This window comes from Larimichthys crocea, chromosome XVII, assembly GCF_000972845.2.
Source record: "Larimichthys crocea isolate SSNF chromosome XVII, L_crocea_2.0, whole genome shotgun sequence".
In the NCBI taxonomy this organism is placed as follows: Eukaryota; Metazoa; Chordata; class Actinopteri; family Sciaenidae; genus Larimichthys; species Larimichthys crocea.
This window is the reverse complement of record NC_040027.1, coordinates 10,676,100-10,696,229: the sequence shown is the minus strand read 5'-3', so window position 1 is coordinate 10,696,229 and position 20,130 is coordinate 10,676,100. Positions and strand designations below refer to the sequence as shown.

At 40.6% G+C, this 20,130-nt stretch overlaps 1 protein-coding gene across 1 annotated transcript; it reads left to right on the top strand.

Annotated features, from left to right (window-relative positions):
- The first annotated feature begins 745 nt into the window (after positions 1-745).
- Positions 746-9,791, top strand: c6h1orf226 (chromosome 6 C1orf226 homolog). Its single transcript, XM_027289875.1, has 4 exons — positions 746-1,498; positions 2,038-2,234; positions 2,318-2,442; positions 5,900-9,791. Exons 1-4 carry the CDS (start codon positions 1,468-1,470, stop codon positions 6,525-6,527), a joined length of 981 nt encoding a protein of 326 aa, XP_027145676.1. The 5' UTR covers positions 746-1,467; the 3' UTR covers positions 6,528-9,791.
- Positions 9,792-20,130: the final 10,339 nt, after the last annotated feature.

Below are 20,130 nucleotides of genomic sequence, written 5' to 3'. Positions count from 1 at the left end.
ACGTTAAATGTGTTGAATTTTACACACATTTCCCAGAGGCGTGTTGCACAAACGTCTTCCATTATAGTGTCCTTCATAAAGCCCTCCAGAGGGACTTACTACATTACAAAGTCCGGCCGTTACCTCCGCATTAGGACTTAAAGCGGGAGGAATATGTGACCTCATTGTACGGTGGGATCGATGTCTCAGGGTGTCACTATCGATCCGGAGACAGTAACAGTAACATATACATATTGAATGACCTTGGCCGGACATTGAACAAAGACTTAAAGCGTGTGAATTAAATGGACAAGAGGTCAGTTCATGCTGTCACCTCACTGAGCTCTGACGTCCGCCGATGAAAACACAGCATGGCTGTTGAATATTTTGAATATTTGAATGAGTTTCACCAATAAAACAAGCCCAGTGCTGATTACGGTGACGTAACATAAAAAATACTTTGAGTACTTTCTTTTTACAGCACCCAATATTTTTGCTTAATGACAGAATTTCAGAATAATAACGTCACCAAAAAGCGGCACGAAGAAATTCATTCATGCAATGTGCAAAATATGTGATTGTAGTCGTGTTGCTGTTTGTTTGCGGGGCTTGTCGGTAGCTGACGAGTTAACTGGTAACATACTGACAATGTTCAGTCACAATAACTCCAGCAGGTTTGTTCTGATCGCTCTGTACTGGGTAAATTACACCACCACCCCCTTTATCGCCAAGTTATGAAAACCAACACGGTTGCTGCTGCTCCCTCGTTGCATTATTCGCATTCGTTCCGTGTTTTGGCGTCCGATCACTTCTTTCATTCTAACCAGATTTCTGGATTATATTTCATCTTCTTCTCCTTTGTGATTTTAAACGCAGCCTCCACAGTAAAGTGCGTAAACATCCGTCCATTATTAAAACATCCTTAGACTCTCGGACAGATGACAGGACAGGTCTGAATGTGGCTACCTGCACACACAGACACACAATCTGCTATATAATTAAATTTACTGCCCGCTCCTCTGTGGTTTCACTTTGCACCACTCTGCTGTAGAAGTTGATTTGTGACTTGATGGCTCCTATGAATAATTTCCTGCAAGCTGTAAAGTAAATGTATATCTTCCCCTCTGTTTTTCTTCCATCTCTCCCTCTCTCTATCTCTGTGAGTTACTCTAAATGTCCCGTGTATCATGTTGAGTCATAATAGTGGATCACGTTTCCCTCGGCCTCTGCACTAATGTGCTCTTTGTAGATCTCTGGATTGGCCCGAGTAAGTGAAATGCTCTTGCGTGCAAAGGGAAGTCAAGGTTACAGGTTTTGACGCTCCGTCTGATCCCACACAGAGATATGTTTTCCTCCATTTATCTGGCCTGTACCTGTTACGCACTACTTCCTCTGACCCTCTTGTAAAAGACGTGAATCAGCAGCATCTTTGTGTCCTAAGCAGAAATATCTGAAATGATCTGAAATGTGATACTTCTGTCTCATTAAATGCCTTCCGAGAAACGTTTCTCTCCAAGAGGTAAGATCTTCAGTCCACCACCTGAACCTTTTTATGCTCTCCTGCATTTTTAGTCCATCTCTGCCTCATTTAAACTCCTTTCATTGTTGTTATTTATGTGCATGTGTCAAGTTCTGTTTGAAATATTATTCAGTGGTTGGTGCGTACGGTGTTACCGCCCTGCCGTCCGGCCCTCGTGTTGTTTGCATCCTCATGAAATACCTTTTGAATCTCGCTGTGATGATGCGACATCAGTTTGTTTGCACAGGAGGGACGTGACATGATCACCTGAAGGAATACTCCACTGAAATGCAACATCAGAGTATCAAATTCTCTGTGTTAGACAGTTGGAAGGTGCAGAGTCACAGCAGTAAATGAACAAACCGACAGATTCTTGTGTTTTCAGTGGCGTATTTCTTGAACTTCTGTGTGCATCTCATTCTCAAAGCAAACATCCCATCTGTATTGTCTCCTGCTTGAACGCTCTGCAGTTCTCATGCATACTGCTGCGTATTCATCAGTCTGTCTTTCTCCGGTCTTCTCTCCCTTTTTCCCCCCAGTTGATCAAAGTATGTTTGAGAACTCCATTGCGCAGCAGCAGAGTCCTCAGACCTCCAGACCAGGCCAGACCTCGGCCCGACGCTCCCTAGCATCAAGTAATCCTAACGTGGGGTCCATCTCCGTCGACTCTCCGTCCTCCGGAGGCCAGCAGAGGCTTAAAAACGCCATTAATCTGGGCAAAGCTGTCGGCGCTAAGGTTAGTTCTGCAGGTCTGCACAGGTTATGAAGTCAGTTTATTGCTTCATCGGTAGAACTGATTTTATTTTGACTTTCTTTCAGGTCAATGACTTGTTAAGAAGAAAAGAGCCCAGCCACCTCGGGGACATCGGGGTCACTGAGATCAACAAGAACGTCGGTGTCGCGTGGACCTGTATGGACCAACTCAACCAGACCACTGCCAACAGGTACACACACACACACACACACACATTTGTTCCTTTATCATTATTTGTGTTGTGAGGAAAGTACTTAGCTTAATTATAATCATAATTTCAATACTAATCTTGAACCCTAAATCATCGTAAATTAAATATTTACTTTACTTGTTGGTTTATTTCCACACACTGACTGTGCAGTTTGTTTTTTTTCATCACTCTGTGTCGACTTTTTCCAGTCATAAATCTGTTTGTGTTTGAGGCGCTTATGCAAATATTGAAATTATAAGGGCTTAGAACATTATGACTGAAGTTTATGATCGCCATTCGCTCTATTGTGTCTCATAAGTTTGTTGGGTTGATGACACTTGTTGCACAGATCACATTAGGACACTGAGAATCCATGCTGTGATGAGGTATCAGCAGCTTTTGATGTTTTAAAAAGAAACTTTTAGATATTTCTGTAAGAATTGCATTTTTTTGGGGTCGGTGATTGGATGGCGAGTACCAACTACGCGAGGCAGGTGGACTCAAGAGATCCCTGAAAATCCGGCACAGTCAGTCTGGGTTAGCAATTGTCTCATTATACTGAAACGGCTACCATGGGGACTAACATCATCTCACATGTGGTGCAGTAGTGCAGAACAGAATGGCTGAGCTTGAGGAAACGGCGGTGAGCCACGAGAGGCTGGAGTTCAACTTTTCAACGCTGGACCTGTTTCTTTTTTTGAGCAACTTATAATTTAGCCGGGCTTGTTTTAAATGCAACAAATCCACAAGAGTCTTTCCATCATAACAAATTTAAGCGATTCAAACACAGGGAGCAGAAACATTCAAATGCAAAGTGAAAGTTTAAACTTTATGCTGCATGGAAATGTCTGACTCATTTTTATTCAGATATCCAGAGGTCAGAGGTCAAAGGACCCCTCTGAAAATGGAAATGCACGTGTGCTTTTTATATGAGCAGCCACACGTTCCATTTAATAATAAAACTGCTGAAAGACATTATCTTATTGTCAGCCAAAAATATTAAATTACTCGTCCTGAGAGCAGAGTCTATCGCTGTGAATTAAGCAGTGGCTCAGAAAAAGGTGAATGATTTAAGATTTTCCCCGTGAAATAATGTGGTTTTAAATTAATAACGACACATCAAAGCTGCCTGAAATTCAAAAAGACTGAACTCTTCAGCTGCTCGTGCGCTCGTACATCCCGGCCAGGTTGTGTTTGTGTGTCTGTATTTTATTTGTGGGGATTTGTTCCAGAAGCATTGATCTGTTGTCTCTTCAACTGAAAATCAGTCAAGCAGAAGTCATTTTTCCGCAGCTGTGCTCACATTTGTCTCCATTTACTGGACCGTGAGATTTAGATTCATTTAACAGTGATGATATGTGGAGGTTTTTGCCCAAGCAGCGACTGATCCGGACGGTCTGGAGCTTTTTTTAAATAACTGACCGTCTCCACGGTGTTCAAATCTGGATGCATGAGATGAAACGTGCGTCTCTTTAGTAATCCTTCAGCTCAGTAATCGTTAGGTCGTGTCACAATTTCAGTTTCATCGAAAATCAGTCGCAGCTTTGATTATCGAAATCGAACAAAGGTCAGCGATTCCTCCTAATTGTTGTTGTAAAGAACCTTCTGGCCTTAGTTCAGTACATCACAAAAAAAGATATAGCATGGTTATTATATGGGGATATGGTCATATCACACTTGATACCATGTCACTTATCTTATAGAGGATTCGAAAATGTAAATGACTGAACAAACAGTCGATCTTCACTCATCAAAGACGTCAGTCGAATCGTGACATCTCTGTTCATCATTTATCTTCATATTTATTCCGTTATTTGGATCATTGGCCGACAAAAACTTTATTTTCTAAGTCAGTCTCTCTCTGAGAATCACTATAAACATTTATATGAATCTGTAGGTGAGGGACGGAGAAGTTTCTGTAAGTATTGACCCGTCTGTATTGACATTTACGTGAGATTTTGTTGCAACAGTCCAAACGAAGCAGAGCATCCGCTATCGTCTGATATCAGTTTAGCTTTTTCAACAGTTATCTGCAGTGATTAGTCAAAATGATTCGTCATCCTCGTGTATCAAGTTTACTCATCGGGCCGCAGAGGAAAGAAGAGACACACACATCAGTGTAAACGAATGAAGCTGAATTATTGAACTGATCACAGAGCGGTGTTAATATGTTCCTTCTCGTCGCCGTGGGATGTAGTTAATACATTTTAAGACATTAGTGTGTTTTTGTAAACAGCTTCAGTGCACGATGAGGAGCCATTACAGTTTCATCACTTACAGTACCTGGTTAACTGTCGACAATACACAACAAGTTTAGTTCAGCCAGTCGGGATGATCAGGGAGCTGCATTCTTTCTAATCCTCCGTTGGCTTCAAGAAGAAGTATAGAGTCGATTTATTACCCCAGGAATCAGTTTCCTCGTGAGTTTATGGTCTCAGTCTCTACTTTTAGGTCTCCTCCACACAGATTTAGTAAATTATGAAGTAAAATAGACAATAAAGCAGGGTATGCTTTAGGACGTGGTTATCCTGTGGCCAACAAGTCATTCTCAAAGTTAGTGAGCAGTCCAGCGTGAGTCGAAACCAACTCTCCTTTCATTGTGTCGCTCCAAACATGCACCGACGTTAAAAGAGCAGTATCGATCCTTTCATTTCTTTCTCTGCAAGCGAGCGACTAAGTGTACTTGATGACTGAATGTCAAAACATTCTCACAGTCGAGTCATTCAAAGAAATGAACAGCTTTAAACGCACTTTCACTTTCAACCAGCAAACTCACAATTTAAATATCAAACTTTTGACTGTTCAGTTCCATTGATGAAATAAAGAGAGAAACATTCCCTCCCCACAGCCTCAGAACGATAACAAGAACCGTATGTTATTATTTTTTATTTAACCAGGACAGTCTAAGTGAGTCCAAACCAAGACAGGCAGCAGCACAAACTAAGAACAAGTCAATTAAAACAAATACAGACGATATTACAACACATAGAGATCTAGAAAAATAATAAAACGTGCACTACAAGCCATGAATGCAACAATATTAGTTACCATAGTAGTATTTCATTAAGAAGTTTAAGTTAACGGGGAAAAAATTATATATATATATATATATATAGCTTTTTATTTTTGTGCTTCTGTATAAATATAAATGCTGTAATGAGGTAAATTGTGATTGATTCTCTTCATTTCTAACAGAAATCTGACTCAAACTAACTGAGACACAAACTGGTTCTAGTGTATCAGCAGCACCACTGATCCCGTCCGGCATGTCAATGTTTTATTCATGACGCTCTGAGTGGAAACCAGTTTGTGACTTTGAATTCAAAGTCAGAAAACAAATGATTTATTTATGAAAGTGGATCAAGGCGAGATTTGAACGCAGCATGTTTCCCAGAACTAAAACCTCATCTCACAGATGTGATTGTCTGTAATGTTTCCCGTCTCTTCTCTCTTTCAGTCACATCTCCTCCTTCGACTCCTTCCCTCGTCTCGACCCGCCACCCCCGACGGGGAAGAAGCGTCTCCCCCGGGCGCTGAAGACCACCCAGGACATGATGATCTCGTCTGACCCCGTGGTCTCCTCTCCAGACACTGCCGACTCTTCCTCCTTCCTCTCTTCTCCCGACAAGACGCCCCTCATCGTTAAGGAGGAGCAGCAGCAGGGCGAGAAAGAGCAAGAGGGGTCAGAGGAGGTCACATCACAGCTGGACCCGGCAGAGGAGAAAGTCACTGCTGATGTGGAGACGACAGGAAGCCACAACAAAGTGGATGGAGAGATACAAGGAGAAGAAGAGGGTGTGGAAAACGGAGGAGGCGAGGAGGAACATCAGACGCAGCTCCAGCTCTCAGTGCCAGACCTCATCAACAAAGATCAGCTGGAGCCCAGAGCCAAACCCTGTGATGTCTGGCAGAAGGTGTCGGGGCCAGACTCCCGGCTGGCCTCCACCCCCTGCTCGGGGAAAACTCCAATCCGCATCAGCCTTGGCGAGGAGGTCCTGCTGGGGAACGGCGCCCCGTGCAGCAAAGGCAGCGGAGTGAATCCCGAAGACTCGGAGCCGCACCCGGACCTGCTGTCGTTTGAGTAAGGAGCCGAGCCGGGGTCAGACCAGTTCAGTATGTCTCAACTCTTTTCTCTTCATTTGGACTCCAGAGACTCGAGGGGTAATTCCAACAGACTGTAAGAAAGTACTGCGGATCAAATATTCACCCACACCTTTAATTATATAACCGGCTCCAGGGTTTGCTCGAGGAAAAGGGATCAAGTTCTTCCTGGAGTCGGATCAGATGATTTTTAACTTTTTAGCAACTTTTTCGATGAGTTCAAAGGTCGAGCTAATGTCACTGCCAGCTTTTCCAACACTACACGATGAACACGCAGCGTATTTAACATTTCAGTACAGAGAACTGTCATGTCATGTCTGCTTTAGGGAGGCGATAACACCAGAAAACGTAACAATAAATGTGATTAATGAGCTGAAATTTCCCTTTAAATGGGCTGAAAATGTAAAAATCTTCATTTATTACCTGAAAAAGAAAAAACATCAAAACTTTCTAACTTTTTTAAGAACGCGTGTTAAGTTATCCGTATTAAGTTATTATCAAGACGCCGATTTCAAACATTTTGAAACCATTTAAAGGGACGTTCGTTTCACGTTGGTCGTACAAAAAGCTGCTGCAAAGAAACCAAACACACACCGCAACTGACGTGAGTTATACAGCAATCTAAATTATTACAATCGTATAACATTTATATAATCGTTTCATCAGCATGAGCGCAGATTTCGGAGGAGCCGAAGGGGACGTGAAGAAGAAGCAGAGCGGCTGTGGACGTGTTACGAGGTGGAAAGGTTTCTCGGGGGGGCGTTCACTCTCAGTTCAGTCGGTACAGTTCGATCAGCGCTGGAAGCCTTTTGACCTTTGACCTCATCCGTATGAAATGATTTCTGACGCGCTTACACAACTTCCACGCCGGCCTCAGGCTCAAATCGTGATCCTGAAATCTGCCTTTTAAAGTTCTCGACAAGCAAGAGTATCGATCAGCTTCCCGATCGATCGCTCACTTTTCTTTTAATTTGTCGTTTTTAGATTTCAGAGTTATTTTATTTTGAGATGAAACTGGATGAAAATGATGCATAAATAAACATCGATGAGGTTCTAAACACCAGATCATGAAGATTTTGGTTTGTTTTTGTAAGTCATCTTCGGAAGAAGACATGAAGTCCATGTTCGACAGGTAATTTGCTGAAGTTATAATATTTCATAAACCCACAGGATGATCCTCTTAACCCCGGATCATCCTACATGAGTTCATCTCTGGCTTCCAGGCTAAAAACTGTAAACTAGCTGAACTGAAAGTCTGATTACCCCCAAAAACCCGACAGAGAGTCACGATGGATGGATGGATGGATGGACGGGTGGGTGGCACACGGAGGGCGGACCGGTGAAAAGTTGTTTTTGAGCGAAAAAAGACAAGCGAGATAATGAGCTGTCAACAGGAAGGAGATGAAAGAGGTGTGTGTGTGTGTGTTTTATTCCAGCAGATCATTAAGCGACGGACCAAAGACACAAATTAACGGCTCAGTCAGACAGGTTGTTTTTGTCATCGCTCTGAAAAGCTCTGGATTTTAGATTTGAGCGACCTGACTGCATGAAAAAGAAAAAGCAACAATTCACACAAAAGGATTTTATTTTCACCTCATCGACTGATCAGAGAGTGAGAACCAAAGTCAGAGTGTTTGAGACATTTTTAATTCACATCCAGACTGAGCAGGGAGTCGGGTGAAGGTGAGCTGACATTAACAGAAAATATCCTACAGATCGAAGTCGATATCTTCATTTTATAACACTTATTCTATTATCTGTGCGACTTCAAAAGCTCCCAAGTCCTGACCCTGAAGCCGACCACGTTTTCCTCTGTGAGGTCCTGCTGTGGCCTCTCTATGTGACCGCTTGTGCCCTTGCAGGGATTTCCTGAATCTTCAAAAAAAAAAAGAAAAGAAAAGAAAGGGCAAAGTATTCCCAGAAGACGAGACACGGACACAGAGCTACAGCTGTAGTTGCGGTCAGGTCGTGCCCAGCAGAATGACAGGAATGTGGAGCTGGACTCTGTCAGAGAAAGGAAGCTTTGTCTCTCTGCGTCTGTCCCCGACCGAGAGATCCTCGTTTGTTTTAAAGCTGCAACAAAACAGCTGACGTCCCCAACGAGCCGGAATTACAAAAAAAATAATCTCCCCGGTTAGTTTGATCTAGAAATCCACAGATCTGTTTTTTGTATTTCCAACTTCACTCACTGAGAAACAAAAACCTGCTGCTGCTTTTCAAATGTCATTTCTCAGCTGTTGTTTCCAAAAGAAAACAATTTGCATAGCGAGAAAGACGCATAAATGGGAAAATGTTTTGACATTTGGATGAACTCACATGTAAAGAACGGGAAAAATATTCAGAAAATTTAAAAAACTGAGGCAGCAGCGACACAAAATCTGACCAAAACTTCATCGACCGCGTTTTAAAAATGAGATTTTGGCATCATTTCATGTTTTATGCTAATTACCGCCTGTATTTCACATCAGATTAAAACATTAATCATTAAATATGCAACAAGTTAAATGATTAATTGTGTATTTATAAGAGTTTAACACTCCACTTTAAACCAGTGACAACAAATACAGAAATGTCTCTTTGGAAATAACCAAATATTTTTGGACCCATCACATAAAAAATGTTTTCATGGCCTCGAAATGAAAGAAAAGTTTGTGTTTAGGGTTCAGGTGATGATCCAGACTCTGACTCAGCTTCTGTTTTCAGTCAGAGACGCAGTGACTGTACAAACCACTTCTTTAGATTTTGATTGTATTTTCTGATGAAGGAACAGCTAGTGTACATTTTATGGAAATATTCTATCGCTTTTTTTTATGATATCTGTGAATATGCAAATTTGTTCTTGCTCTAACGAATGAAGGAACGTGATTTCTTTTGATATCCAGTCATAGACTCTAGTTACGTTGTTTTAGCTGATCTCGATAAAAGAAGAAATCATCTCGCTTTGTTTTTTTTGTTTTTTTTGTTTTTTCATGTTGTCTTTGTCGATATATAATATCATCCGATATGAAGAATGAAGGAAGCTAAATGCTGCACATATATAAAGACATAAACGGACCGCCGAGGACAAACTCTGGACTTTCTTTTTATCCGTTATATCTGAAAGCTTGATGAAAATATGCTACAAAAATCAAAATGAATGATTATTTTGTTTGTTTTATTTTCCTAATGTATCTTTTTTTTTAAAGTGGGGATGTAATAACTCCTGTAATGACTGTAATCTTTTAAAAAAAATCTGGAAATAGACCTAATCATGACCTTCTTTCATTGTGTTTGTGTCTTTGTAACGATTAACGACCTCTCCTCTCTTTTATTCTGGGCATATCCTGTTTTTTATGTCTTCCTTCGTCGATGGCAGCCGGCCTCCCGCTCAGCCCTGCCAGCAAACTTCCTGTTTTGCTGAAGCCGACGTCTCAGTCAGATTTAGCAGATTTTTTTTTCCATCTGAATCTGTGTCAATCCTCTGTGCAGACCTCGTGTGTCCTCCTTGTTTCGCAGACCACGGCGGCGGAGACTCGGCAGCCGAAGCCGCTCTGATGTTTAATTCATCTTTGTTTGTCCTGATTCATGGAAATCCCGGGTTTCCTCTTGGCATCTCTCCACGTGAAGCCGACCTCATGTTTGCCGCTCTGTCAAGATGCATTAAAGCCCTTCAGCAACACGCCGGAGGCTGCAGACGTTATTTACCTAACATCGCTGGTGTAAACAGCCACTCAGCTAAGACACACAGGTCGTGTCATTGTTTAATAATTCAAATGTGATGCATTTATTCATTCTCTACAAAGGAATCTAGGCATCCATGCATAATGGATCATCCAGTGTTGGGAACGTCGGCAGGCTGGATGCTGTTTAAACAAGTTTTTTGATTGCATGCCCCAGTGTGATTTTCTTGGCTAATTTGTGGAAAGAACTCTTCAGACTCGTAAACATCGAAAATATGAAAAGTTTGAAAAGTTTTGCCACAAAAACAGTTTAAACTTGAGTTATTCTGATGCCTGGAAAAGCCTCAGATACTACAGTACCTAAAATGTGGTATCAGGTGTCGAATGTTTGCTGTCAGCTGATCGGATACGGCGTAATTTATTGAAATGAAACACTTTTCTCCGCCAGTATGGTGAAATCAACCAACCGTACTCTGACTCTGATTGGCTTACCATGAAACTGTCACTGTAACCAACTTAACCAACCCAAATTATACGAAGAAGTTGATTTCTGGTAGTGTTAGATACTAAAATAAAGTTCTATGGCATTCACAGGCAATCATAATATCGTTTTTTGCATACTTGCACGGATCAGTACTCAAGCAAAGCTCAGGTATTTGATTCAATATTGTGAAGTAAAAAAATAGTATCAGAACAACTCAGTTTAAACTTAAATTACACAACCCAACAGTTTCAGAATAAGTTATTAAAACATGGAGTTACTCCAACTCAAAGCTCATGCGAGGTGTTAAATTATTTGGCAACATTGTTGGTTTAAAAGTGGATTAAGATGCTGGAGAACAGACCAGACCACTTGTTAACTTTTGGTGTGAAAGTTTGAGAGGTTTCCAAAAGAACAAAAGTTCAAATCACTTTTAGCACCTCCAGAAACACTTCAGTTCCCATAATGCAACTAAATATCATTTAAAGCCTTACTGAGGAGTAAATGCTCACATCTTTCAAACTCCACACTTTGAATTTGAAGATTTGTTGATTAATTTCACAGCCTGTGTAGAACTTATCGTGATAAGTTCACTGAACTCCGTGTTTAAAATAAAGATGATTAAATAAGCCTCAGCCCACATGGATGGGAAGGAGCTGAACACCTCTAAGTATTAAAAGTCTCAGAGAAACTGAGTTAGAGCGTCCAGAGATTCAGTTATGTGACATATTTATGAGTGAAACTTGATTTTTTACACTCCAAAGATTCATCTGTGAGTGCTGTGAAGAAATCAGGTTTACACTTTTCATCAGTGTGACACACGGAAGAATGATTGAACTACTTCTAATGTTTTATCGGGTTTAACAAATCTTTTAAAAGAGTCATTTACCCCCAGTGTAATAATCCATAAAGCAGAACTGTCTCACCAAAGCACCATTATTTCCACAGGAGAGACCAACTGCACTTTAGTGATGTGTTAATCGCGAACGAGCCGGTTCAAAGAGCCGTCAATGCTGTAAATGCAATAAAAACAACTGGCTACAACAACTGACATTAGAAAATGTCATTTTTACTTTTGAATACTTTGAATATTTGGCTAATATTTGAAGGTATAAGTGGTAACATGAAGAAAGAGACGACTCTTCTTGGTGAGCTCAGTCGAACGATCTGGCTCCCTAAAAAGAACCGAACTTCCCGTCACTTGAGCACAACACACTGATTTTCCACCAGGCTTTTTAATTTTTTTCCAAATCCAGACCTGAAACTTTCAAACTGCGGACGTCACTGCAGCAAAAATGATCCAGTGTGGAACAAAAGCCCCCAAAAAACACTCTAATTCACTGTGAAGCATGAGTATCTGTGCTCCACAATATGTCGTTTACGTCACAGTGTTATTTGTATCATGCCGAGAGAGATCTGAAAAGAAAATTAGCAATCAGACAGACAGACTGCCTTCAGAGCGAACGAAGCTCTTCTGTGAGTCGTTCTCAGAGCGGAGTGATAATGAATAATTATATGTTCTTTGTGACTGTAAAAAAATAATAAAAAATGGGCCCCATGCTGAGTGTGAAGTTGTTTTTCTGAGGCTTTAATATCTATGCGATGTATATTTAATGTGTTCTATTATTCCATGAGGCATCACAAGACTGTGGCGGCTTCCTCCACACACACTTTCAGAGCAGATTAATAAAAATGTGCTCACCGAGCTGCAAAACTGTGATTCAGATGTGATGTGTAATTTATTTATTTTTTTAAATGCCATCCATCCGTACAGGCGAGCTGCACGTGTGTATGAATGTAAATGCAGACGAAGGAAGTCGAGTAAATGTCAAAAGAAGACGATAAAACTTCCCGTGACCTTCTCCCCGTGCAGCTGACCGTCCTCAGTTTAGCTTTAGAGCCTGTTTGCTTCCTTTCTGTGTCCAGTCCAATTCAGTTTACTATGTAAACTACATATGTGCGTGTGTACTAGGTGAATGAAAAGCAGTTAGTTAGTTTAGTTTAGTTAGTTACATAACTTAGGGTGACCATATTTTCAGTCCTCAATCCCAGCACCCTCGTACTGCAAATGTTTGTGCGTAATCACACAACTTAGTTGTTTCATCTGGATAGGGAACAAATATTTTAGCGCCTAGAACACCTACCAAGTCCTTTCAACATAACAGAGGACATGAATGCAGCATTTCTGTCTCTCTGTCTGTCTCTTTCAGGGTTATGCCTAGTCAGGCACGATATAGGCTGAAGATGCAGTCACATCTCCCTTTACTGAAAACTCTCTTTCTCTCTCTCACCATCTGTAAACATACATGTCTCATTAATGCATGCAAGTTTCTGTGCTCTGTCGTCCAGCAGGTTCTCGTGGATCATGGCTGCTGCTGTGATCCTGCACAACGTCCACTACACATATTCCTACTGTCATTACTGTTACCATCTCTCCATTACAGTTTATAGTTAGTTAATGACTTGCTGCCGCTGTGCATCTGTGTCTCTCTATCTCTATCACAGGTTCCACTGCTACTGTAATCATTTTATCAGTCATTGTAATTGTACAATATGTTTGTGTTGATTTGTCCTGTACACGTGACATCCACGTCTGTCCGTCCTGGGAGAGGGATCCCTCCTCTGTGGCTCTTCCTGAGGTTTCTTCCACCTTTTTTCCCTGTTAAAAGTTTTTTGTGGGCAAGTTTTTCCTCACTGGAACCGAGGGTCTAAGGACAGAGGGTGTCACTCCCTGTACAGATTGTAAAGCCCTCAGAGGCAAATGTACTTTGTGACTTTGGGCTATACAAATAAAATTTGATTTGATTTGATTTTTACTGCTGGGTACTTAACAAAAGGAATAAGCCTCTTGAAACTCTTTACGCTCATTGACACTGAATCGTTGATTTATTGACACACGTGGGACGTAAATGAAGAATCCGGGACTCAACGTGATAAGTGAGCGCTGAAAAACAAGTGTAATATTAGAGTTATTAGTTTAACAGTGCTTTAATTTTGGACTGTTTGTTGAAAAATGTTGAAAAATATTTTAGTGTTTTACAGATATTTGTCAGGACTTGGGACACTCAGCTTGAAATTGGGACAATCCCGGACAAACCGTGAGATTTGGTCACCATAATGTTCACTTAACTATTGTTTTCATAGAAACTAGATTGTGCTGCTTTGATTGCAGTAACATGTAGATCTCCACATATTGTAAACTAAAAACAGATGATGCAATTAGCTCTTTGTAATGCTTTATGACATTTAAACACATAACACAAATTCACCAAGTGACGGCGCTATAAATCAAATTTAACTTGTCACGAAATTGAATTTCTTCCAGGTCTGAAGGACGAACATGCACACACGCATATTTAACAATACCAGCAGGAACAAATAAATATATTTATTTAAGAAGGTTGTAACCTGTGAACAGTGATGGATTATGGGTGTTTCTGTGGATCCAGAGTCGCTGATGTCTGAGATTTAAATTGTCAAACACAACAGGGTGTAGATTTTCCACACACACACACACACACACATCCATCCAATGGTTTGTCATCCTCGCTCTACACAGGCAGCTCGACCCATTCATCACTGCCAGCTGGCAGGATGGACTTCTTATCAAGTTTATTGATCAGCGTGGGGAAAGATTATGGCCCTGTGTGTGTGTGTGTGTGTGTGTGTGTGTGTGTGTGTGTGTGTGTGTGTGTGTGTGTGTGTGTGTGTGTGTGTGAGAGCGACACAAAGCCTGAACGCAGCTCCATCCACGCAGAAATACCAAAATCTAGTCATTTAAGCAGCTGCAGCTCAGTACACTAAACAGGTGTTCCACCAAAAGAGTTCCTGGTAATGACAAATTATTGATGGATACACTGATTAAAATATTACTTCCAGCAAATCTAATCTGAAGGAGCTTCAGCCTCTTTCCAAAAGGAAGCTACTTCGTTTATTGAATTGTGTCGTGATTCAGTGGAGCTGCGCCAACGTAAAAAGCCACTAAATCAGTGGTTCCCAGACTTTTCCTGCCCCCTGTGCGCTTATAAATCTGTATCAACCTTCAGCATGTTGTCAGGAGTTCATTAAAACAGAACAGCGTCTCTAAATCAATGCACAAAGAATATTAAAGTGAATTTAAGGATGGCAGCAGGGCTTCCTTGATGTTGTCAGATAGTGAAATGGGCCAAACCATCAGTAAATACAAACTTAAAGTAACGTTTGTACATCTGTTCCTATACTATACGACCACCAGGTACAATCACCCACGCAGGTAATGCTTTACAGCACCAAGTCAATTACAGCTGCTGTTAGTTGGTGTTTGTGAGTGGACTGTGAGTTCAGAGCATCAGGGGAGTAGAGGAGGTTTCTCAGCACAGGGTGGCAAGTGTCGTGCCAGAACTGGAGCTGGGCAAGCGGGCAATGTAACCAGGCTCATGGACATAACAACCGAGGCGAAAAGATCGAAGGTGACGTTGTTGGAAGAAGCTAAGAAGAGAAAAGACGAGAGTGAATCTGGGAGTAACTTTTGGTGAGAGCTTGGTGAAATAAAAGGCTGAAAGACAGACGTGTGTGACGTGAGTGTGCCCATGCATGATTATTGACGCTGCAGTAACAGAGACTTCAATAAAGTTAGTCAAAGGCAGGCTTGAGGTTGCCAAGCAACCAGGGTCAGAGCACACCTGAAGTTATTTGCTCTGACCTGTGTGTGTGTGTGTGTGAGTGACAGCTGAGAGACACAGACCATTCGCCAGAAACGACCGAAATGACAGTGAGCGTCCTCATCTTGTCGACCACGTGAATGCCGAGTTCCAGTGGTGAAAATTTAAAAATGTGACCTGGGGAGAGAGAGAAAGAAAGAACAGGTGCCCCGTGCTCCTTTGGGAAATTTCTCCTCTCCAGTTTACATGGGAGTAGATGGGGCAGTGAGGGGGGGGGTGTTTCCCACCAAAACTATTCTGTCTGTCAGCTTCAGCAGTGTTTTCACTGCGACTCCATCGGATTTTCCTACGTTTGTCTGAGTGTGAATTTTGATCGCTCAGGTAGAGCATCAGCCCCATGTGCAAAGGTGAATTCTGAGTTTTAAAGTCTGAATTTTAAAGAAAAAAAAATCTGACTTTTAAGAAAAGAAATCGCTCAGTAGGTCGAGCATCAGCCCAATGTACAAAGGCTCAGTTCTTGCTGCAGCAGCCGAGGTTTCGAATCCCAGAAAAAGTAAAAAAAAAAAAAAAGTCAGAATTCTGAAAATAAAGTCTGAATTTTAAGGAAAAAATCTGAATTTGAAGAAAACAAAGTCTGAACTTTGAGGGGAAAAAAGGCAGAATTTAAGGGGGGGAAATCTGGATTTTAAGAAAAAAATAGCTCAGTGGGTAGCGCATCAGTTCTTGCTAGCCAAGGTTTAGAATCACAGAAAAAGTAAAAAAGTAAAAAAAAATAAATAAAAAAAAAGTCAGAATTATGAGTTTTAAAGTCTGAATTTTAAGAAAAAAGAAAAAACGTCTGAATTTTAAGGTTTTCTGGGATTCGAAACCTCGGCTGCTACAGCAAAGACCGAGACTTTGTACATGGGGCTGATGCTCTACCTACTGAGCTATTTTTTTCTTTCTTTTTTTTAGAATTTTTTATTTTTTTTGCTCAAAATTCAGATTTTCTTTCCTGGAGTTCGAACTTTTTTTGTGTATGTGCGACCAAAACAGGCAACACTCAGTCAGCTGCTGCTGTGTCTCGTGTTGTTGACCTTGCTCGATGTTTGGCTGTTCGCAAAGTTGTCAACTCGTTAGTTTTTGATCATAAGTAATAGTGATCAGAATAATACACGTCTTTAACTATTATTTAACCCTCCACAATGCTGCTTTAAAAGACCAGTTGTGATATACAGACATGTTTTGTTTTTGTTTTTTGCAAAGAGTTCATGGTACAAGCAAGATAAAAGACTCCCAACTTGGTTACATAGAGCAGTTCAGGTAAAGGTCCAGTATGATCTCTTACTTACTGAAATACAGACAATGAGTCATACTTTATAAATACATTTTCTGCTTCTTGTACACACAAAAAAAACATCTTTAAGTTTAAAAACTACAATTAAAACTGCTACTGGCGTTGCAAAGAGGCCACTAATTATCTTATTTCTTTGCAGCTGTGAATCCAAAGACCTTTAAAGGAGTTAGGAAGTGAAAGAAAGTAAGAAAGAAAAGAGAAAATTGTTTTGTCTACAGAAAGTGTCAGAGGTCCCTCAGGTTTTCCTTCCTTTCCTTTCTTTTATTCTTCTTCTCTTGTCTACCTCTCTCTCTCTCTCTCAGACAGTAATTGCTTCTGTCTCTCAAAGCCCAAATGTCTTTGACTTTTTGTCTTTTGTTCATCCTTGACTGACCAAAAGACAAAACACAGGTCTTCAGAAAAAAAAGAAAGGTTTGCTGTGTATATCTAATGTACAGCCTCCTCTCTCTCTTTACCTCATCCATCCATCTGACATCTGCAGGGCTACTGCAGTCTCTCAGAGCCCAGACGGATCCTCCTTTATGGGAGGAGGCTGTCAAAAGAAAGCTCTCTAAACAGGATGGGAGTGACGGGATGCACAGACAGATAATCAGACAGACAGGCTGTTAACTGAGGCAACGTTTGTCACAGTTAGAAAGAGGCCACATGGAGCTTTACTGCAAAATAACAAACAGTTATCTTAACAAGCCAGTGAATGCAGCGAGAAACAGAAATGTGTCAGCGGGGTCAAAGTTTTCATTTGTTTCCAATGCAAAACAAATTCTTGTTGTTTCTTGTTGCTACTTGTTTAGATATAGAGCTTAAATTAACAATGCATTATATTTTTTTCATTTCCGTTAGATTGGGCTCCCTCAGGAACCGAATGAAAAAATAATCAAGTGCCTCAGAAACAGAACAAAACTGAATAAAAAGCAGCAGTCAGTTCAAACATTCACACACCTCTGGGGCAGCGTTTAGAGAGCAGAGTGCAATCAGATGTTTCAATGCTGCAGAACACAGAGATCACACCAGCCTGCACTCGTGTGCACTGGACATCCACCAGGCTGCAGCAGCTGTCGTGTATATTCTCCACAAACAAACCAAAGCACCAAAAGTCATAATGTTCACTTTCTTCTTTATATTTTGTGGCGTGCACACTTTATGTTTCATCACAGTTTAGATATCTGTTGGATGGATTGCCATGAAATTTGGTACAAATGTTTATGTTCCATTTAAGCTCCTCTTGACTTCTCCTGTAGCACCACCATGAGGCCGAAGTCTTCAAATATCCAGAGAAATATCTCAACATTTGACAGATGGACTGCCATGAAACTTTGGACAGACGTTACATAGAAATTGGTATTTTTACAATTTAGCACCACCAGTTTCAGTATAACATCACTGTGGTGAATATGGACAGTTTACACTTGTATTTTTTTTTATTATATTACTTTAAAAACTGGCAAGTCAACAACTTTGCCAGCAGCCAAACATCAACCAGGTCCCCAGCAGCAACTAATATCACTGACTAGTCCAGCAGCAGTCAGCCCAGCTCGGCGTCTGTCTTTCAGCCTTTTATTTCACCAACCACTAAAAGTCAGTCCCACATTTACTCTTGTCCGGCGGCTTCTTGCTCAATCACCGTCTCCCTTTCTGTCTCTCATAGAGGCTGTTGAGCCCGGTTACATTGCTGAGTTGCCCAGCTCCTGTTCTGCCACGACACCGGCTCCACCCTCCTTGTCTTTATTCCGTTAGTTTATCAAGCACCGTCATCGGGTTGAAGCTGTCTGATACTTTGGTTTACTTCCACGACTGAGGTCAGTGTGTGCATGTAAGCATTTAGCACAAAGCACTGCTGTGCCTAAATTACAGCCCTTAGCGTGGCTGTGGACGTGATTTATAGGCTGGTGTCTGTCTCCTTTTTCTCTCTTAAACACTTTGTAACTACTGTTTTTAAAAGTTCTATATGAAGCTGATTACCCGCTGAAATATGTAAGTGGTTATCTCAGACTTATGCATTCCAAAGGAGACGTTTCACAGCAGACTGAACATCAAACAGTGTCCTAAATGTAACTTGGATACGCTCGCAGCAGCGTGAAATGTTCGTCTGAGGTCAGTGAAGTGAAGAGGACACTGCTGCAGTGTTCACCACTTCCTTTAGTTTGCAGGCATCCTATATTATTTGAAACAACACAAGTTTAACAGTTCCATCTAGAGGACAACTGAAACCATTACATCTTTAAAGATGTCACCCAGAATATTTGTTTTGATTAACAGTCTCTGTTGTGGTATAACGAGTATAAGTGCGTTTATGATTAAATCAAATTTACAGGACAGTAATTAAACAACCTACAGCCTAAAAGTGACAGTTACTTTGTGCAAGAACAGACATTCAACAGATAACAAGTCAGAGGTGCACAACATTTATTTCAAATCTGTTCATTTATAGTAGAAAGTTACATTCATAAAACTTTTTTTTTTTTAGAATTTCTTTTATTTTATTTACTCTGCCTCCTGTCTTTTCCTCATTGTCTCTAGACCTGAACAGCATCGCTGGTCTCACCACAGTTTTGTACACCTTTCCTTTCATTTTAGCTAAAAACTCTTCTATCACACGTCACAACACTTTACTCCACCCGTTCCAACCTGCCTGCACACGCGTCTTCACCTCTTTTTCACACACTCCATTGCTCTGGACTGTTGAGCCTAAATACTTCAAATCCTCCACCGTCTTTATCTCTTCTCCCTGTAACCTCACTCTTCCACTTTGGTCCCTCTCAATACTAGGCAAGGCAAGGTAGACATACATTAAAAAAGAGCTGGCAAATCTACAACTTTAAAAACAACATTGTTTTCAGAAATGTAAACTTTTAAAAATAGCATATTTTGGCCAATTGTAACAAAACATGAAAAGTAGTTAAAATAATAGCTTACGTGTGTGTGTTGTGTTCACGACAGATTAACATTAACATTAGCTAATCAGGCTGAAATGTTTGGGAACCACTGGTCTACCAGAGCAACAAAAAACAACAACAAAAACATCATAAATAATACTTCTTGTTCAAATCTCTAGATGAGGTGTTTGTTGTTAGCAGCAAAGTGTCATTTATAATATTGTTGGGATAACAATAATAATAACAACAATTGTGCAACAAAACATTAAGTTCAGGGTACCATCATTTTTGTAAAACCAATGGTACCCAAAATACTTTACAACAAAGCCATAAAACAATCCTAAAGAGATTGACATTAATCGATTAACGATTAACTGATAATTGGCTTTGTTCCTGAGAACATACATTTTACACAGTGTCTTTAACATAAAGCAAAATATTGCTTATATACTGAATAAAAAACCCTTAACCAACACACCAAAATAAATTGTGCACAAAAAATTAAAATCCATAAAAAAAAAAATTGTGCACTGGCTCACCTGTTGCATGTGAAACATTAAGCAATATAAAAAAAAAAAAATTAAACTATACAATATTA

What these genes read in the sequence shown, in the direction of transcription:
- c6h1orf226 (XM_027289875.1), top strand. Translation starts at nt 1,468, where the DNA reads ATGCCTTCCGAGAAACGTTTCTCTCCAAGAG. An exon ending in GCAAAGCTGTCGGCGCTAAG is followed by an intron (nt 2,235 to 2,317) that starts GTTAGTTCTGCA and finishes ACTTTCTTTCAG; the next exon opens with GTCAATGACTTGTTAAGAAG. An exon ending in AACCAGACCACTGCCAACAG is followed by an intron (nt 2,443 to 5,899) that starts GTACACACACAC and finishes TCTCTCTTTCAG; the next exon opens with TCACATCTCCTCCTTCGACT.